This window comes from Pezoporus flaviventris, unplaced genomic scaffold (assembly GCF_033815535.1).
Source record: "Pezoporus flaviventris isolate CSIRO_AGI_PZ_B2104156 unplaced genomic scaffold, CSIRO_AGI_Pfla_v1 ptg000116l, whole genome shotgun sequence".
NCBI classification, from domain to species: Eukaryota; Metazoa; Chordata; class Aves; order Psittaciformes; family Psittacidae; genus Pezoporus; species Pezoporus flaviventris.
This window is the reverse complement of record NW_026892664.1, coordinates 4194975-4213120: the sequence shown is the minus strand read 5'-3', so window position 1 is coordinate 4213120 and position 18146 is coordinate 4194975. Positions and strand designations below refer to the sequence as shown.

The window sequence follows — 18146 nt, the reverse complement described above, 5'->3', positions numbered from 1 at the left end:
CTGTTATAAGATCAACTCCTTTTTAAAGCAAGGAACTTAATGCCCATGGGTTTAGGATGTTTCAGCGTGCTGAAGCTCAGAAAGTCATAAATCATGTATTTATCCATGTGAATGTTACTGTTGCAAATGATCTCAAATGATTTGATAGATGTGATTTGGTGACTAGAATGTAACTATAAGCCAGGGGAAAATGTCTGGAGGTCATGCATGTGTAAGCTGGGATTTCACTGGGAATGTGACTTTCTCTTGCTTCAGGTTTACATTCACTCTTATGAGCTTCCTCTGAGGTGTCCTCTGACACAAATTGCCTCTGAACTTAAAGTGATTGCATATCTGATTCTTTTCTAAAATCTGAAAAACCCACATCCGTGAATAACCCCATAGTTTTGAGTGTCCCGGCATAGAAAACTGAAAAATGGCATTTGTTGCTTCAATGTGCTCTTTGTTCTTTTTGAAATACCTCAACTAAAAACAATAAAGCATATAAAATTTGGGTGAAAAAAAATGTAGTAGAATATACTAAAGTGTAATGTTTTAAATGGTCACTGATTAGAATTAGTATGGTCCCAATCTGAATCTCTATTTTTCATTAGTTTCCTTCCTTTTGCCTCAACAGGTAACACTTGGTCATGGGAGGAAATCACACCCAGATTGACTTCATCCTGTTGGGAATTACAGACAGCCCATGTCTGCAGACCCCTCTTTTTGTCTTGTTTCTATTGATTTACATTGTCACTCAGGTGGGGAATGTTGGGATTATCATCTTGGTTTGGGTGTCTCCCAGCCTCCACACCCCCATGTACTTCTTCCTCACCCATTTTGCCTTCACTGACATCTGCTGTTCCACAGTCATCTCCCCCAGGATGCTGGCAGACCTGTTATCAGAGGACAAAACCATTTCTTTCACTGGCTGCATGATGCAGTTCCTCACCTTTGCTTTCTTTGCTGTTAGTGAGTGTCACCTCCTGGCCATGATGGCTTACGACCGGCACATTGCTATCTGCCACCCTCTGCTTTATGTGACCATCATCTCCAGCCCTGTCTGCTGGCAGCTGGTAGCATCATCTTACCTATTTGCCTTCCTCACTGCCATCACCTACACTTGGTGCACGTTTGGAGGTTCCTTCTGTGGTCCCAACAGCATTGACCACTTCTTCTGCGAGCTTTTCCCTGTGCTAAAGCTTGTGTGCTCTGACACTCACAGCAGTGAGATGCTCATCTTTGCCTTCGTCACCATCAATGCGGTGGGTGCAATCGTGGTTATTTTTCTCTCCTACATCTCTATCATCCACACCGTGCTGAGGATGTGCTCAGCACAGAGCAGGGCCAGAGCCTTCCACACCTGTGCCTCCCATTTGATGGCTGTTTCCATGTACTTTGGGACAGGATTCTTCATGTACCTACAACCTCCTTCTAGCCACAGGAGTCTGGATAAGGTGGCCTCCATCTTCTATGCTGTGCTCATCCCCATGCTCAACCCCTTCATCTACAGCCTGAGGAACAGGGAGGTGATGGGGTCTCTGGTGAAATGCGGGAGGAGGATTTTCAGCTGCTGGCAACACTGGAGCTTTCTGTCATCCAGGACACGAACAGTTCATCTCAAGTGAGAAAGCCTATGGGGCACTAAAACAATGGAATTTTTCCCAATAATCCCCATGATTTCATTTAGATCCTTCCATGCTTCCTGCACAAAACTCAATTACAGTTTTTAATGAGATATAGATCCCCCAAATCCCAATTTCTTTCCTTGGAAGGAAACCAAAAGGAGAGGAACCTCATACTTCATTTCACTTCATAGTTAGCAGCCTGTAGGAAGAAATTACCCTCAATTATCCCAGGCCTCTTTTCCTCACAGGAAACACCAATCAGCTTTATTCAGTTATAGCTTTTGTCACTGATAAATATCTATTTTTCTTGCAAGATTCTTGACCTTGTCCCTCAGCTCCAATAAAATTCCTCCCTCTTACCTGTGAGCTCTTTATTAAAGCTGCTGGGGTGGGAGGGAAGAGGAAGTGTAGTTTTACATTTGCTTGTTGAAAAAGAGTCACAGAAAAGGTTTCAAAAGATTCATTGCATTTGTTTGTGCCTTTCAAGGAACAGAAGCTGGTGGGAATAAAGATCTCAAGCTGCGTCTTTGAATGTTAAAGGGAATCCCTCCCCAGGCTGCAGCTTCATAGGAGATTTCATTTAAAGGAAAAACTTATAGACAATATAATTCATAATGGAGGATGATGAACTGTGCTGAGACCACCCAGTGTTAGGGACATTTTGGGCACATCAAGATCTCCTCCCATTCATTTTAAGTGGTGTTTTACATTCATCTGAAATAACCTTTTACCTAAATGGTGAGAGAAATGGAATTCCACTTGGAGATAAGCACCCATATCCCATGTCCACGCCCTACTCATGCTCAAGCACACCGCGAAAACCAAATTGTCTATTTCACATTAGAATTAACTTTGTAGGAAGCTTCCATAAATGAAAGAACAAAGAATTGATGGTGAGAGCTGTCTGGGTCTCAATAAAGCCAAAACACACTGATGGGGGAAAGTATCTTTCCCTTACCTGCTGTGAGTGGCAATTAATTTATATTGGGAAAGTATATGGATGGTGAACAGAATTTTTATGTGCTCAGAAAAACAACAGTATGAAAGCATACACTGTCATAGGTGTGGGGGCAACGTGGCTTTGACCTGCAGTCAATGAAGGAGCCAGAATTTGTATCATTAAATGCTAAAGGGCTTGGCACCTTGGATATCAGAGGGCTTCCTTCAAAATCTTCACCATATCTTGTTTTCTTCCATTTTGTTGGATATTTTGGCTTACACTATACATATAGAATCATAGAGCCACAGAAAGCCCAGGCTGGGCCTCAAAAGATCATCTGGTCTGAGCTTCTGTAGAAACAGGAGTCTAGATGTGCAGTCTCATGTGTAGGGCTCATTGCTGCTTGACGAATTAGCCCACTCTGGTGTCCTTATTTCCTCTTGTGTTTAAGAAAGTTTCCATTTCAGAGACAACTGAAATGCTCAAACATTTACCCAGACTGGATGATACTTCACTAATAGAGCTCTAGATTGCCATAGTCTTGTGTGGAGGAAACTGCTCAGTGAGCTGGCAATAGAAACCTCAGTTTAAGATGCCGGGGAGGCAGCATGGTGAATTCCAGCAACACAAGAAATAGGCTTGAGGTTTTGGAAATACATTTCATACTGAGAGGGGTCCTCTGCATAAGTGGTTCTGATACCTCAAATAGCAAGCACCTTTCTGGTAGGAAGAGCTGGACATGGGTCTCTTTGCCCTGTGCTTCAGGTGCTGTTAGATCAGCCTAAATGTTTTGGAGAAGGATATTGGTTTTTGAGGAGATGATTCAAAACCGGGCCTCTATTGACATGAACATTAAAGATGATATTCATATGACAGCCTTGTTAACCTAACAATTAGTTAGCAATTCTCATCTTTAGATACCATATAGTCCCTTCAGATCATCCAGTCCCAACCGCCTGCCACAGGCAGGGTCACCTTTCGCTAGAGCAGCTTGCTCCAAGCCCCTGTGTCCAACCTGCCCTTGAACACTGCCAGGGATGGAGCATTTACCACTCTTTTGGGCAACCAGAAGTCATGAAGTAACGTGTGTCTGTTCCTGAGCTGTCCCAGTTATTTCTTCACGATGATGTCTGCACCACACAGACATAATTCCGTAGTCCTAGACCATTATCCCAGTGAAACATTCACATGAGCATGGGTAGGTGGATCAGATTGGATGAACCATGTCAGGAAGCATAAAGGCATCTGGGACAGAGTTCAGTTGCCTGAACATTGACTATTAACACCCTGGAGATGCCCCTGGGGCTCACTCTGAGCTTTCAGATGTTGCTCCAGAATGACCCAACCCTTCTGAAGGTTGCAGGATGTACATGTCAAGTGCTTGCCAAGGTCCTGGGCACTTCAGGACAGAGCAAATGACACCACATTTCTATATAAGGGAGACCAAACCTGACCTGTGGCATTTCATTGCATCTGACTCCTTCCCTGCAACTTAAGTGACAGTTTCCACCACCAGTTATAGGAAAACATGCAAAAAAAGTGGTTTCTTAGTCCTTCAATTATCTTATATTTTTTCCCCCTTTATAAAGTTTTAGTACAACTGAAAAGACAACTAAATTAACTCTTTCGAGACTGTTGGGAGGAGGGATTAGGAGTTCTGAAGTAGTTTCACATTCTTCAAATTTAGATGAATAAAAGTTGAGTCACTAAATCACAGTTTTGTGTCTCCATCCGTGCTCAGTGAAGGTGTGTTTCTGTATCTCTAGTATTTGTTCAGATAAAAAGAGCAGTTTCAAGAGTTCAAGTTTTAACACACACACAGACACACACAGACCTCTCTCCCCTCACTGTTTCCATCCCCATCACAGGCTGGGGTCAGGCTGCATGAACTGGGCTCCTTTTAGACTCATTGAATCAACCAGGTTGGAAAAGCCCTTCAAGATCATCCAGTCCAACCATTCCCAGCCCTGCCAAGGCCACCACTAAGCCATGGCACCGAGGGACACATCTACACAGTGTGTAAACACTTGCAGGGATGACGACTGCAGCCCTGCCCTGGGCAGCCTGTTCCAATGCCTGAGCACCCTTTGGGGCAGGAATTGTTCCTCAGCTCCAACTAAACCTGCCCTCGTGCATCTTGAGGCCGTTTCCTCTTGTCCTGTCTTTTGGATTAAAACAAACTGAAAATAGGTTTGAGGGGGCAGCTGATGCAGTTTGACCTCCAGGAGGCCTTCACATCCTGACTGGAATTAGTTTAATCCAGAGAAAGCTATTCTGACATGCATATACAAGTCCTTCTGATGTTCAGACCTGCTCTGGACCACATGCATTCTCACCAGCTCTCCTAGGATGTGATAAAACATCCTTTTATTCCAAACCACCCTAGAAGGGACCTGACTATCTCATAACTAGACAATGAATTTTAGATGTTGAGTCGGGTGACCCATGCTTATTCTCCAATCCCAAATTCATAATGGTAGGAAAATCACATTTATGAAAGCCAAGCAGACATGGAGGATGGAGGTAGTGGACTACAACTTGCCTCAGTTTAACAGTTTAAGAACATTTTTAGCAGGTAAAGAACTAAAGAGAGACACAAATAAATCCATCCCAAGACAACTAATAACAAGAAATTCAATGTATGAAGTGTCCTTGAGGAGGCTGAAAAGTGAAGAGAAATGCAATGAGCTTCCCCAGCTCCCTTTATTAGGGGTCAAAAGTAGGAAGGGACAAAGCACCCCATTAGCAAGAACCACATGATCTGCACATGTCATGAAGACAGGGATGTGTCTTTAAAGAGAGAGTAGGACCAAGCTTGCATGGGCACAGAAAGCCCTCCAGCAGGCCCGAGATCCAGGCTTTCACAATACAAGCACTCACAGCTATTTCCATCACAAGTGATGCTGCTCACTTTGCAAAAGCAAGAAGTGGTCCCTGGGGACCAAGCACCCTTCCAGGAGTCATCAGCTTTAACAAGACCTCCTGGGGTTTACCAAGGAAGTTTCCTCAGCACCATGAAAGCTTCTCAGAAAACTTGGATGTGACTTCCCTCATTCTTCATAAGAAGCCATCAGAGATTAATTAGCTGGGGATAACAAGAAAGAAACTTTCTTCTTTGCTAACAACAAAGTTCACTTCTACAGCTGCCTTGCTTGACAGAGATGGCTCATGCCCAAACCCAGTGAGTTGGAGGGTCAGTTTGTTGGCATATTTGTGTATTAAGGACAATTTCATGGGCCTCGATCATAGAATCCCAGCCTGCTTTGTGTTGAAAGGGACCTTAAAGCTCCTCCAGCTCCAACCCCAACACCTTCCACTAGAGCAGCTTGCTCCAAGCCCCGGTGTCCAACCTGGCCTTGAACACTGCCAGGGATGGGGCAGCCACAGCTTCTCTGGGCACCCTGTGCCAGCGCCTCAGCACCCTCCCAGGGAAGAGCTTCTGCCTAAGAGCTCACCTCAGTCTCCCCTCGGGCAGGTTAAAGCCATTCCCCTTGGCCTGTCCCTGCAGGCACCTGTCCTAAGCCCCCCTCCATGTTTCCTGAAACCCCTTTAGGCACAGGTTTATGGGGAAAAGTTCCTTTCTTATGGCTCTAAAAAGAGCAAACCAACACTAGTATCTTCTAGGCAATAATTTCCTATCCATCCATGCAGAATAGAAACCCCTCATCAGGAAGTTACTATCTGCTATTAGCAACCTTTATAAAACCAAACACACAGGCAAGACACTGCCGACGTCCATTTTGCTTTCCTATTCTGTCCAGGAAGTGATTTATGCATGCTGAGCTTTGAGGCTCTACTGCATTAGACATTATTGACCAAGAGAAATGATTGAGGACAGGTTGGATGGTGATTGCAGCAACATGCTCTACTGGAAGTTGTTTCTGCCTGTGGCAGGGGGCTGGAACTGGGTGAGTTTTAAGCTCCCTTCCAACCCAAACCATTCCATGGTTGTATGAAAAGCTGCTTTCACCTCCTCACTTTTGAGTGGGGTTTCTGAAGGACCCCAACACATCAGCACGGTGAGCTGATGTTTCCCATTAGACTTAAACTGACCCTTCAGGCTATGGCCTGTGTTTGCTCTGAACACAACCCACATTGTAGCTGTGTCTGCCCATCACCCTTCACTGCAAAGGCAACAGAACCATCCACTTTTTCCAGAAGAAACCTCCAATATGGATGTTTAAAATAGATCCAAGTTGAATCAAAGCCCCCAGATGTATCCTTGTCTCCATAAGGGGAACCTCCTGTGACTAATTCAGATGTGGAAACCTACAATTAGATACTATTGCTCCTTTGACCAATGTGACTCAACCATCAAACCCTGGCATGAGAAATCATGAGTAAGCTGCAGCTGGGATGGAAAATAAGCTTGGCCTGGATGGACAGACATAAGGAAATGAAGAAGTGATAGGGTAGTTCTGGACAACACTGAGAGTCTTTAAGCCATGAAACATGTTGGGCACATCTGCATACAACATATGGCCAGAAGCATGGAGCATCTGTGTCGTCAGCACCAAGTGACATTGAAGGAAATGCCAACACTGCTCAGGCATTGCCTTGAAAGGCTGTTCCTGCACCAAGTTGCGTGACTGCTTATCACAGGGGATGAAGTTCCGCTGTGCTCCTAGGTCAGCATGGTGGCAGCTTTCCACGGTGCAGGCCCATCCAGAAGAGCAAAATGGCCAGCTACATCCTACGGAGGAAATAAGTACATTTCCTATGAGGAAAGAAGTAGATGGGCACATGAAGCTGAGAGCTGGTCTTGATAATGTTCCCCACCACCATGTTGATGGAGATGAGTAAAACAGTCCCAAAGAGCAGCTTCTACATGTTGGGGAAGCCCAAGAGGACAAACGTGGTCACACTCAAGTGGTTTCCTCCAGCCACTCTCTTGGCAGCAGGAGACAACGAATCATGGGAAGAGGTTCAATCACTTCTCCCAGCTCACAGGAACACACAGTGCATAAGGTTAATGCAGGATTTGGGGTTTCCTTTAGGACTGCACCCAATTCCTGGGAGAGAAAACCATGATGGTTGAAGGTCCTAAATAATATACTGAAAATAATACCTTGATAAAATAATAGGCAACAGTTCCTATATGGAAACAAATAATCTTAAAGCTTAAATCCTAAAGCTGTGGCTGCTCTGTTACGGGAAGAATTGGTCCTGCAAAAGATAAGCATCTTCCCATGAGCATCCAAATTCTTTTTAAGAGGGAGGCTTGTTTGGGATGATTTCTTTGCTGTCTGTGGGAGTTGTTCTTATTTAAGGACAAGTAAATACAATAATATCATGCCTTAATCTGCCACAAGAATTAGTGTTGCATTAAATAGGTAAGAAATCAAATTGGAGTGATTTTCTGACTCTGTAGTGATGTTTGAGTCGATTAAAGTGAGACCAGAATCCCTGAATGCAATTCCATGTACTTGTAGCTTCAAGGGAAAAACGACCCCTTCTCATCTGAATTATTCTTGCATATATTTCTTCCTCTGTTCTTACTTATATTTAAGGAACATGTGTGTATATATAGATGTACACGAGATGACTGCTGTTCATGTTAACCTGAAATATGCAGGCCTTAAAAAGATGAGGAGATAACCTTCAAATAAACATATTGCCTGTTGAGAAATGAGCATTCCTCCTCCTTCCCCTCCCACTCCCCTCTTTCCATCAGCCCCTTTTCAAGCAAGATGACCATTTCTTCAGCACAATTCATCTTCTCCCTCCACCCTTCCCAAAGCAGCTTTTATTTCCCCATTCCCCAGCCTGTGCTCAGATGTTCATTGCACAAAGTCCCTCGACTCACCGCCAATGCTCTTCTCATGTTGCTGGTGGGTGCCTTTGCTGCAAGGACACATGGATGGCTCATTTCAACACAGTGGACACCACAAGAGCCTTCTCCCTCTCTGATAAGGTGCCGCCCAGCCTGTCTTAGTGCTTACAGCAAGTCCTCCTCATAGGCAGGACTCAGCATATTCTCTTTTTGAAGTCTGTCTGATTCCACCTGCCCATTTTGGACCCAAAACTGGCCTTTGAAACAACATTTTGCATTATATGCCTCCAAATTTAAATAACCTCAGGGTGGCTTTTTACTGCTTGCAAAAGGAGGAAATGACACCAAGACTGGGACTTGTTCCTTGTAGAAAAAAGCAGCTGACAGCAGACAGGGCTTTAACACCTTTAAATGGGTTCAGAAGATCCAGCTGAACTTGTCTACACCCACCTCAGGCAGGAGGATGAAGACAGTTGCTGTTTCCCATTGCTAAGGGCTCACACACTCAATGGCCATTTCCTCATTGTCCTGGGTTCATCAGTAGCTGCCATTTTTCCCCTTCCTGGTAGCTGGTGCAGTGCAGTGTTTTGACTTTCGGCCTGGGAACAGAGCTGATAGTAATGTTTTGGTTTGGCCAAGGACTTTGTGAGCCTCATGCTCTGCCAGGGAGGAGGGGAAGCCAGGAGGAAGCAGAGACAGGACACCTGACCCAAACTGACCAAAGAGGTATTCCATACCACAGCACGTCATGCCCAGGATGTAACCGGAGTTAGCCGGAAGGGCTGGGAGACTGCAGGGTTGGAGGAGGTATAGGTCAGAGCTTGGTCGGGCCTGGGGGGTGAGTTATCAGTTGGCTGGTGGTGAGGTGTTGTATTCTCTTCCCTTGTTATTTCCTTTATCATTATCATTGGTGGTAGCAGTAGTGATCTGTGTTACACCTCAGTTACTAAACTGTTCTTATCTCAACCCGTGGGAGTTGCATTCTTTTTGACTCTCCTTTCCGTCCCTCCGGGAGCAGGGGGAGGGAAAGAAGTGGGGGGAAGTGAGTGAACGAGTTGCCTGACTGGGTTTAAACCACAACACTCATCCTCATTCTCCTCCTTCCCCTTGTGTAGTACTTACATAAGTAAGTTGCAGATACATAAAGAGTAGACATCTCAAACACACACCTTGCATCTAATACCACTGAAACCAGCCATTCTCAATACCACAGCTTGTCTAAACAAAGGGCAAAACATCACCCATCCTACATCAAATACCCACATCTTATCACACACAGAAGCATGCCAGAAGCCAGCCTCCTCATTGCCTGCTCATCATGACCCAGCAGGAAGATGCATTGCAATGCTGGCTGCTGCTTCTGCTTCCTAGGAAATCATGTGGTGTTTGCTCTGCTCTCCTGGTCAGATGATAACCCCATTGAAGGCAGTGACAGCCCTTAGACACAGCAAACCACTGGCTTCCTTAAACACACACAACAAGGAGCAAAAAGCTTTTGGGTTTGATAGCAGCAGCTCCAATGTGAAGCCACAATGAGCAGAGCGATAGGGTTGTAGCCACAGACTTGTGTTTTTAAGACACTAAGAGCTCATGTTCCTATTTAAACACTTGGTGATGGTGAAGGAGAGAGCAGCTGGACATAAAGTCATTGAATATTGTTGTAGAAGGTACCAGAGAGACCTTATTGTGGCCTTTCAATAACTTAAGAGGGGCTACAAGAAATCTGGAGAGGGGCTTTGAACAAGGGACTGTAGGGAGAGGCCAAGGGGAATGGCTTTAACCTGCCTGAGGGGAGACTGAGATGAGCTCTTGGGCAGAAGCTCTTCCCTGTAAGGGTGCTGAATTGCTGGCACATGGTGCCCAGGGAAGCTGTGGCTGCCCCGTCCCTGGCAGTGTTCAAGGCCAGGTTGGATACAGGGGCTTGGAGCAAGCTGCTTTAGTGGAAGGTGTCCCTGCCTGTGGCAGGGGTTGGAGCTGGAGGAGCTTTAAGTTCCTTTCCAACACAAACTAGGCTGGGATTCTGTGATGGGCTTGGGAGCATCCATCAGAGCCACCAGCGACAGGGGCAACCCTAAAGCACCCTTCAGAAGGGCCTTTTTCCCCTGGTGCTGCCCATTTCAATCCTTTACCACATTCCTCATCTGTTCCTCCCCATCTCCTTCCTTCCACTTTTGGGCACCGCTCCCTCAGGCACCTCCCTCCTTTGTCTCTGCGTGGAAGAAGGTGAATGTCATCATCAAGAAGAGCACAAGGACTGGGGCTGCCTCCGTCCCCACTGAGGTGAAGATCCAAATTCCCCAGGAAGCCCTGTCCAGGCAGAGGAAAGACAGGAGGGTGACCATGAGCAGCCTGCACAGAGGTACCAAGGCCAAGTCACGCCTGAGCAACCTGAGTGCCTTGGGTGATGTGAGCATTGATGTTTGCTTGGACAAGAGGTAGAGGACAGCATTTACCTCACCGTTAGCAAGGTCACCACGATCTTCTGTTGGCTCCTTTGCAGCCAAACTTGTGAGCTATGGTTTGAGTACAAGGAATTGAAGATGGGTGGAAAGCTGGTTCACTGCACATGGTGCCTGGCATTGGTGAGGGACCCTGGTACCAGCTCCCGTTGGTGAGGTTCCCCTCATCTCCCTGCCATGATAATTTCAACCATGGCCCTTGTGAAGCTGTAACTGCTTCAAAAATGCTCCAAAAGTGGATGTGAAAGGTTGGGTTGTTCTGTGGTTTGCTCTAAGGGAGCCCAAAGCCCTGTTGCTTGCTCAAGCTGAGGTCATCTCCTCTGGGTACATTTCTTCTCCAAACTAATCAACACAGAGAAGAGATAATGACCTGCTTTGGGCTTTGTCACCTCCTGGGGCACAAAGAGATTCACAGTCCCACATCCCCACATCACTTGAAATAGGAAAGGGGTTTGCTGATGCTGGCTCATTCCCAGGCACCCTGCACAGCTCCAGGCACATTCATCTTCACATGCATCTCAGAGAGCAAGAGGAGGGCAGCAGAGACAGAGCTGAGATGTAAGTGAGGGGCAGCATCTTTCAGCCCATCATTCTCCTGTGGTTCTCTCTTGCCAACAGCCAGTCATCATCTCCTGCCCTACTGCAGGGTCCTGGGCTTCTTGATGATGCTCTGGGCTTCCCAGGGAGCTGCTTGTGCTGTGTGCTCCCCATGCTGCTGCTGAGAAGGCAGATTTGGAGATCACCCTGGTGGAGAGCACCCTCAGGAGGCTTCCTCACCTCTGAGCACAAAAGGATTCCTGGATGAGCACCAGAAGCTTTCCTGTACAGCACAATCAGGGTGCTCCCCATTGCTGAGATGAGGCAGCTCCAAAAGGTGAGTTTTTTCCTCCAAAACGTGTTCAATAAGGGGTTGCTGAGCTCTGGGGATTGCCCATTTGTATTGGAGACTCAAGGAACACGTTAAAGAACCATGAAAAGCTTTTAGATCTGACAAAGTGTGTCAGGAGGGAGAGGAAACCTATATTAACCATTGTGTAAGGTTGGATAGGATCATAGTATGTCTTATGTTGGAAGAGACCTTAAATCTCACCCAGTTCCAAGCCCCTGTGATGGCCAGGGACACCTTCCACTAGAGCAGGTTGCCCTGTCCAACCTGCACTTTCCATAGGTCACAAATTCATTCTAGTTAGGAAGAAACCAAAGCAGAGAGGGAAGAAGTGGGTGGTTGGCAAATGCCCATGACAGGATGAAGGATCAACTCTGCACTGTGAAAGCACCACACTTCTCTATGTTCCAGGTTGAGCTGGATGGTCTTCAAGCCGCAGGCTCAGCACTAACTAAGGTAAATCTACTCGGGTGAGTGGAACCTCCCTACTGATTTCCAAAGTGGTCATTGCTCAACATCTCAAGGTGAGCCAGAGGAGCACACACCACGTTGTGCCATGGTGTTCAAGTGCTTGAGCACCCCTTTGTTCTACCTGTGCTGGCACAGGACTTTCACCAACCTGTTCCTCATTGGTCTGTGCCTGAACTCTCCCTTTCCATCCTGCAGGACTGTCTCTGAGCAGCTTCCTCCACACAGAGGCTTTTCCACCTGGGACATCCCTGCCTCTTGGAGAAGAAAGCCCCAGCCAGGAGCTCACACACAAAGCACCATCCAGCCCATGGCACAAAGCAATTGCACCCAAGCAACTGAGTTCAGCCTGGCGGGCTTCACACAGGACCCGGTGACTCAGGTCTACTTGTTCCTGCTCTTCCTGCTCACCTACCTTGTCACCATTGTGGGCAACCTGGGCATCATCATCTTAATCAGGGCCAGCCCCCACCTCCACTCCCCCATGTATTATTTCCTGGGCAACCTGGCCTTTGTAGACCTCTGTTCTTCCACTGTCATCACCCCCAAGATGTTGGTTGACTTGATGTCAGAGAAGAAGAGCATTGCTTATGCTGGGTGTGTGGCTCAGGTCTTCCTCTTCGATTTTTTGGGGATAACTGAATGCTTCCTGCTGGTTTCGATGGCCTATGACCGTTACGTGGCCATTTGCCATTCCCTGCTGTACCCCCTTGTCATGTCCCCAAAGTGCTGTTTCCAGCTGGTGACTGGCTCCTACCTTGTGGGGCTGACCAATGGTGTGGGACAGACCATCAGCATGTCCACCCTGTCCTTCTGCAGCTCCAGCGCCATCAACCTCTTCTTTTGTGACATTTCCCCTCTCATCTCGCTCTCCACCTCTGACACCACCCTCAGCCACATCATCCTGACCACTGCAGCATCTCTCTTTGGTGTGTCCAGCAGCCTGATTATCCTGCTCTCCTACGTGGCCATCATCCCCACCATCTTGAGCATCAATTCAGCGGAGGGCAAGCGCAAAGCCTTCTCCACCTGCACCTCCCACCTCACCACTGTCAGCATCTTCTATGGGGCATGCTTTTTTATGTATTTATTCCCCAGCTCAGACAGCTCAAGAGCAGCAGATAAATGGGCTGTGCTGCTCTGCACCGTGGTGACTCCCATGCTGAACCCCTTGATCTACAGCCTGAGGAATAAGGAGGTGAAGGAGGCTTTGAGGAAGCTCACAAAAATAAGATGATCTTGAATGGTGCAAGCTTAGGGCCAGACAGAATGGAGATATGGGGTAGATGTTCGGGTATTGGTTAAGTATGGACAACATGTTGGGGGTCTTCTGCACCCAGCCTTATGTGATGCACTGGTTGATATGATTGAAAATACAAATAATTTCACTCTCTAAACTTTGATAATTCTATTTAGTAGTTAATTTCACATAATTAGTTAATTTGTACTTTATTTCACCTAATGAAGACACAGGTAGACAACTACAAGCATGCACTTCTCTTCATCTCAGGAAAAGGGGGGACCTGATCGCTGCCTACACCTGCCCGAAAGGCGGATGGAGCCAGGAGGGGGCTAGGCTCTGCTCCCAGGGAACAAGGGATGGGACAAGAGGAAACGGCCTCAAGCTGCACCAGGGCAGGTTTAGATGGAGCTGAGGAACAATTCCTGCCCCAGAGGGTGCTCAGGCATTGGAACAGGCTGCCTAGGGCAGGGCTGCAGGCACCGGCCCTGCAAGTGCTCACAAACCCTATAGACAAGGCCCTCAGTGCCATGGGTTAGTGGTGGCCTTGGCAGTGCTGGGGAACGGTTGAACTTGATGAACTTAAAGCTCTTTTCCTTTTTGCTCTCCCTTTTGCTTGGCAAATGAGAATAAACTGTGAATTCTAACATTTCACTGGATGAAACTTCATTTCATAACGGTGCTGTTAAATCATTAAGGACCTTAAGAAAAGGACAAAAACACCTTTAGCAAGAAAAACAGAGATGATAGCAAATAAGTGCGATGCCATGCAGGCAGTATTTTTAGCTTTTGATGGACAAAATGATTTCCAGCACCATACACCTCATTTCATTTTAGACAGCAAAGAATTTAAGTGAAATATGGTACTTGTGTGACCTCTGTTATGAATGAAGGCACTTTGTAAGAGTTTTAAGACGTGATAGTGAATCCCCACCAAAGGGCAGAAACTATCAAGGGATCCCCATCCACTGCTCCACACCTTTGCTTTCCATTCCCCTGTTGGCAGCAATAGAAGCCATGATCTCCATGGCAGCCTGATCACAACAGAGCACAGGAGCTGTGGTGCTGTTCAGCAGCCTTTAGACCTGATACATGGCAGCCCTTGGCAGCCTGGAGCGATGGCATTGCCTGCCCTGATGTCTCTCCTGTTGCTTTCCTTCAGAGAGAGCTGAATGGTGATGGGCAAACACAGTATACATAAAACACCCCAAAATACATCACTGTGTGCATTACCTCAGCCCATAGAGCTGCAGCCACTGCTGGGACCATGGTGAAACCTGGAGCCATGGCTGAGCCTTAGGGCTATCCTAGACACGCATAATAACCTAGGCTGGAGGGAGAAGCTCCATGGCTGGATTCAGTTAAGTCAGGATCTAAGTGGTTTTCTCACTTCTTAACAACACACAACTAACAGGCACCCAGGGTCAATCAGCTGAATCCTGCTTTGTTCCCAAAGCTTCCTGATAATTCCCTGGTTATTATTTAACCCAGCCAATGGTTGTATTCCTCCTGAGCCTTGGGGACAAGCAGGGGCAGAGGTTTCACACCCTCCCTGGCCCCTATTTCAGGGTTTGACTGCTCTTACAGTGGGGTTTTCTAACTCCCTCTGTTTCTAACTGGAATTTCCCATGCTGCAAATTCACAATAGGAAATCTCAGATTTACCCTTATCTGCAAGATAAAGCACATGGAGAACTTGCAGGAGGCATCAAGTCAAAAAGAATGGGACACCATTAATTCTTGCATCAATCCTTTCTCTGTCCCTGAAATCATAGAAGCATGGAATGGTTTGGGTTTGAAGGGACCTTAAAGCTCCTCCAGCTCCAACCCCTGCCACGGGCAGGGACCCCTTCCACTGGAGCAGCTTGCTCCAAGCCCTGGGTCCAACCTGGCCTTGAACACTGCCAGGGATGGGGCAGCCACAGCTTCTCTGGGCACCCTGTGCCAGCGCCTCAGCACCCTCACAGGGAAGAGCTTCTGCCTAAGAGCTCATCTCAGTCTCTCCTCAGGCAGGTTAAAGCCATTCCCCTTGGCCTCTCCCTAAAGGCCCTTGTTCAAAGCCCCTCTCCAGATTTCTCATAGCCCCTCTTAGGTTATTGAAAGGCCACAACAAGGTCTCTCTGGTACCTTCTACAACAATATTCAATGACTTTATGTTCAGCTTCTCTCTCCTTCACCATCACCAAGTGTTTAAATAGGAACATGAGCTCTTAGTGTCTTAAAAACACAAGTCTGTGGCTACAACCCTATCACTCTGCTCATTGTGGCTTCACATTGGAGCTGCTGATATCAAACCCCAAAGCTTTTTGCTCCTTGTTGTGTGTGTTTAAGGAAACCAGTGGTTTGCTGTGTCTAAGGGCTGCCACTGCCTTCAATGGGGTTATCATCTGACCAGGAGAGCAGAGCAAACACCAGGTGAGGTTCTAGGAAGCAGAAGCAGCAGCCAGCATTGCAATGCATCTTCCTGCTGGGTCATGATGAGCAGGCAATGAGGTGCCTGGCTTCTGGCATTCCTGATGATCTGCTAATGCCTTTAGCTCCCCACTCTCAGCTGGAGCTGCTTTCATTGTGGTTAAATCTGGTTTAAAGTCAGCTGAGCAAATGCTGGGTAGGAGCTACCTCCCCTTTTTGGGTACTTAGTGATTGGATTTAGGAATCATTTCCTATGTCCTTAGGGAAGCACTTATCTCCTTACATTGGAATGCACCATGTCACCTCTATGTGTTTACTGGGTCCATCAGCTCCCTTTATTGCTGAGGGAGATTTGGTGGGGTTCATGCCTCTCACTGCAAGGCAGACACCTCCATTGCTCCAGCTGAAGAGATCTGAATGAGCTCTGCTGATTGCATTGGCCTGAGTCTCCTTAGCTGTAATGGGACCTTGGCTCATAAACAGATAAGGAGAGACTTTCATGTTTGGCTTGTAATGTAAGTCATGTCTAAAAGCGGGTGACTGCTGTCCTCTTTGGAGATGTCTGGTATGGCTCCCTTAGCTGGTGAGGTAAAAATGTCATGAAACAAGGGGAACATGTTTTTTCCGTTTTCATTGGAAAGGATTTCAAGGCTTGGGTTTTGAATGTGTGGATTCCACACTGAGGATGTGGTTCCTCTCCAGTGTCTGGTATCTAGATGTACAAGAAGAACCAGGAACACGGAGTACCAAGCTTTTCTCTCCAGGGTAGCTGGAAACTGAGTTAATTCCCTTCATTACAAGGGGTAATGGGTTAAAACTTAAACAGGGGAAGTTTAGGTTAGATATAAGGAGGAAATTCTTTCCTGTGAGGGTGGTGAGGCACTGGAATGGGTTGCCCAGGGAGGTTGTGAATGCTCCATCCCTGGCAGTGTTCAAGGCCAGGTTAGACAAGGCATTGGGTGATACGATTTAGTGTTAGGTGTCCCTGCCCACGGCAGGGGGGTTGGAACTAGATGATCTTAAGGTCCTTTCCAACCCTAACGATTCCATGATTCTATGTAGAAATGAAAAGGTGAAATTCACTTTGGTTTTACTCCCTTTAAAACTGTTGGCCATGTTATCTTTATTTTCTTTTTGAAAAAGAATTGGGAGATATTAGAATGGCTTCTTTTAGACACTGTTGTTACTTGGAGGAACCCTTCTGAGGTCCTGGTGGAAGAAACAAGGAGATTTTCCTCAAGTACTGGTGAGTTCATCTCTGTGTCTGCCTTTACCAGTATTGATGGCTTGGAAAGAGATGTTGGTGGCTTGAGATGAGCTCTTAGGCAGAAGCTCTTCCCTGGGAGGGTGCTGAGGCATTGCCACAGGGTGCCCAGAGAAGCTGTGGGCCAGTTTTAGGTCCAGAATGGGCAGGTGGAATCAGACAGACTTCAAAAAGAGAAAATGCCGAGTCCTGCCTATGAGGAGGACTTGCTGTAAGCACTAAGACAGGCTGGGGAGCACCTTATCAGAGAGGGACAAGGCTCTTGTGGTGTCCACTGAGTTGAAATGAGCCATCCATGTGTCCTTGCAGCAAAGGCACCCACCAGAACCCTGAGAAGAGCATTGGTGGTGAGTCAAGGGACTGTGCAATGAACCTCTGAGCACAGGCTGGGGAATGGGGAAATAAAAGCTGCTTTGGGAAGGGTGGAGGGAGAAGATGAATTGTGCTGAAGAAATGGTCCTCTTGCTTGAAAAGGGGCTGATGGAAAGAAGGACGTGGTAGGGGAAGGAGGAGGAATGCTCATTTCTCAACAGGCAATATGCTTGTTTGAAGGTCATCTCATCTTTTTAAGGCCTGCATATTTCAGGTTAACATGAACAGCAGTCATCTCGTGTACATCTATACATACATACATGTTCTTTAAATAGAAGTAAGCACAGAGGAAGAAATATATGCAAGAATAATTCAGACGAGAAGGGGGTGGTTTTTCCCTTGAAGCTACAAGTACATGGAATTGCATTCAGGGATTCTGGTCTCACTTTAATTGACTCAAACATCACTACAGAGTCAGAAAATAACTCCAATTTGATTTCTTATCTATTTAATGCAACACTAATTCTTGTGGCAGATTAAGGCATGATATTATTGTATTTACTTGTCCTTAAATAAGAACAACTCCCACAGACAGCAAAGAAATCATCCCAAACAAGCCTCCTTGTTAAAAAGAATTTGGATGCTCATGAGAAGATGCTTATCTTTTGCAGGACCAATTCTTTCCATAACAGGCCAGCCACAGCTTTAGGATTTAAGCTCTAAGATTATGTTTTTCCATATAGGAACTATTGCCTATTATTTTATCAAGGTATTATTGTCAGTATA

At 46.5% G+C, this 18146-nt stretch overlaps 2 protein-coding genes across 2 annotated transcripts; both read left to right on the top strand.

Annotated features, from left to right (window-relative positions):
• The first annotated feature begins 629 nt into the window (after nucleotides 1-629).
• Nucleotides 630-1607, top strand: LOC133282328 (olfactory receptor 5AP2-like). Its single transcript, XM_061478358.1, has one exon. It carries the CDS (start codon nucleotides 630-632, stop codon nucleotides 1605-1607), a length of 978 nt encoding a protein of 325 aa, XP_061334342.1.
• A 10836-nt stretch (nucleotides 1608-12443) lies between these two features.
• LOC133282141 (olfactory receptor 5G25-like) lies at nucleotides 12444-13370 on the top strand. Its single transcript, XM_061478217.1, has one exon. It carries the CDS (start codon nucleotides 12444-12446, stop codon nucleotides 13368-13370), a length of 927 nt encoding a protein of 308 aa, XP_061334201.1.
• Nucleotides 13371-18146: the final 4776 nt, after the last annotated feature.

Excerpts from the sequence above, each read along its gene's own strand:
- LOC133282328 (XM_061478358.1), top strand. The coding sequence starts at position 630 with ATGGGAGGAAATCACACCCAGATTGACTTCATCCTGTTGGGAATTACA.
- LOC133282141 (XM_061478217.1), top strand. The coding sequence starts at position 12,444 with ATGGCACAAAGCAATTGCACCCAAGCAACTGAGTTCAGCCTGGCGGGC.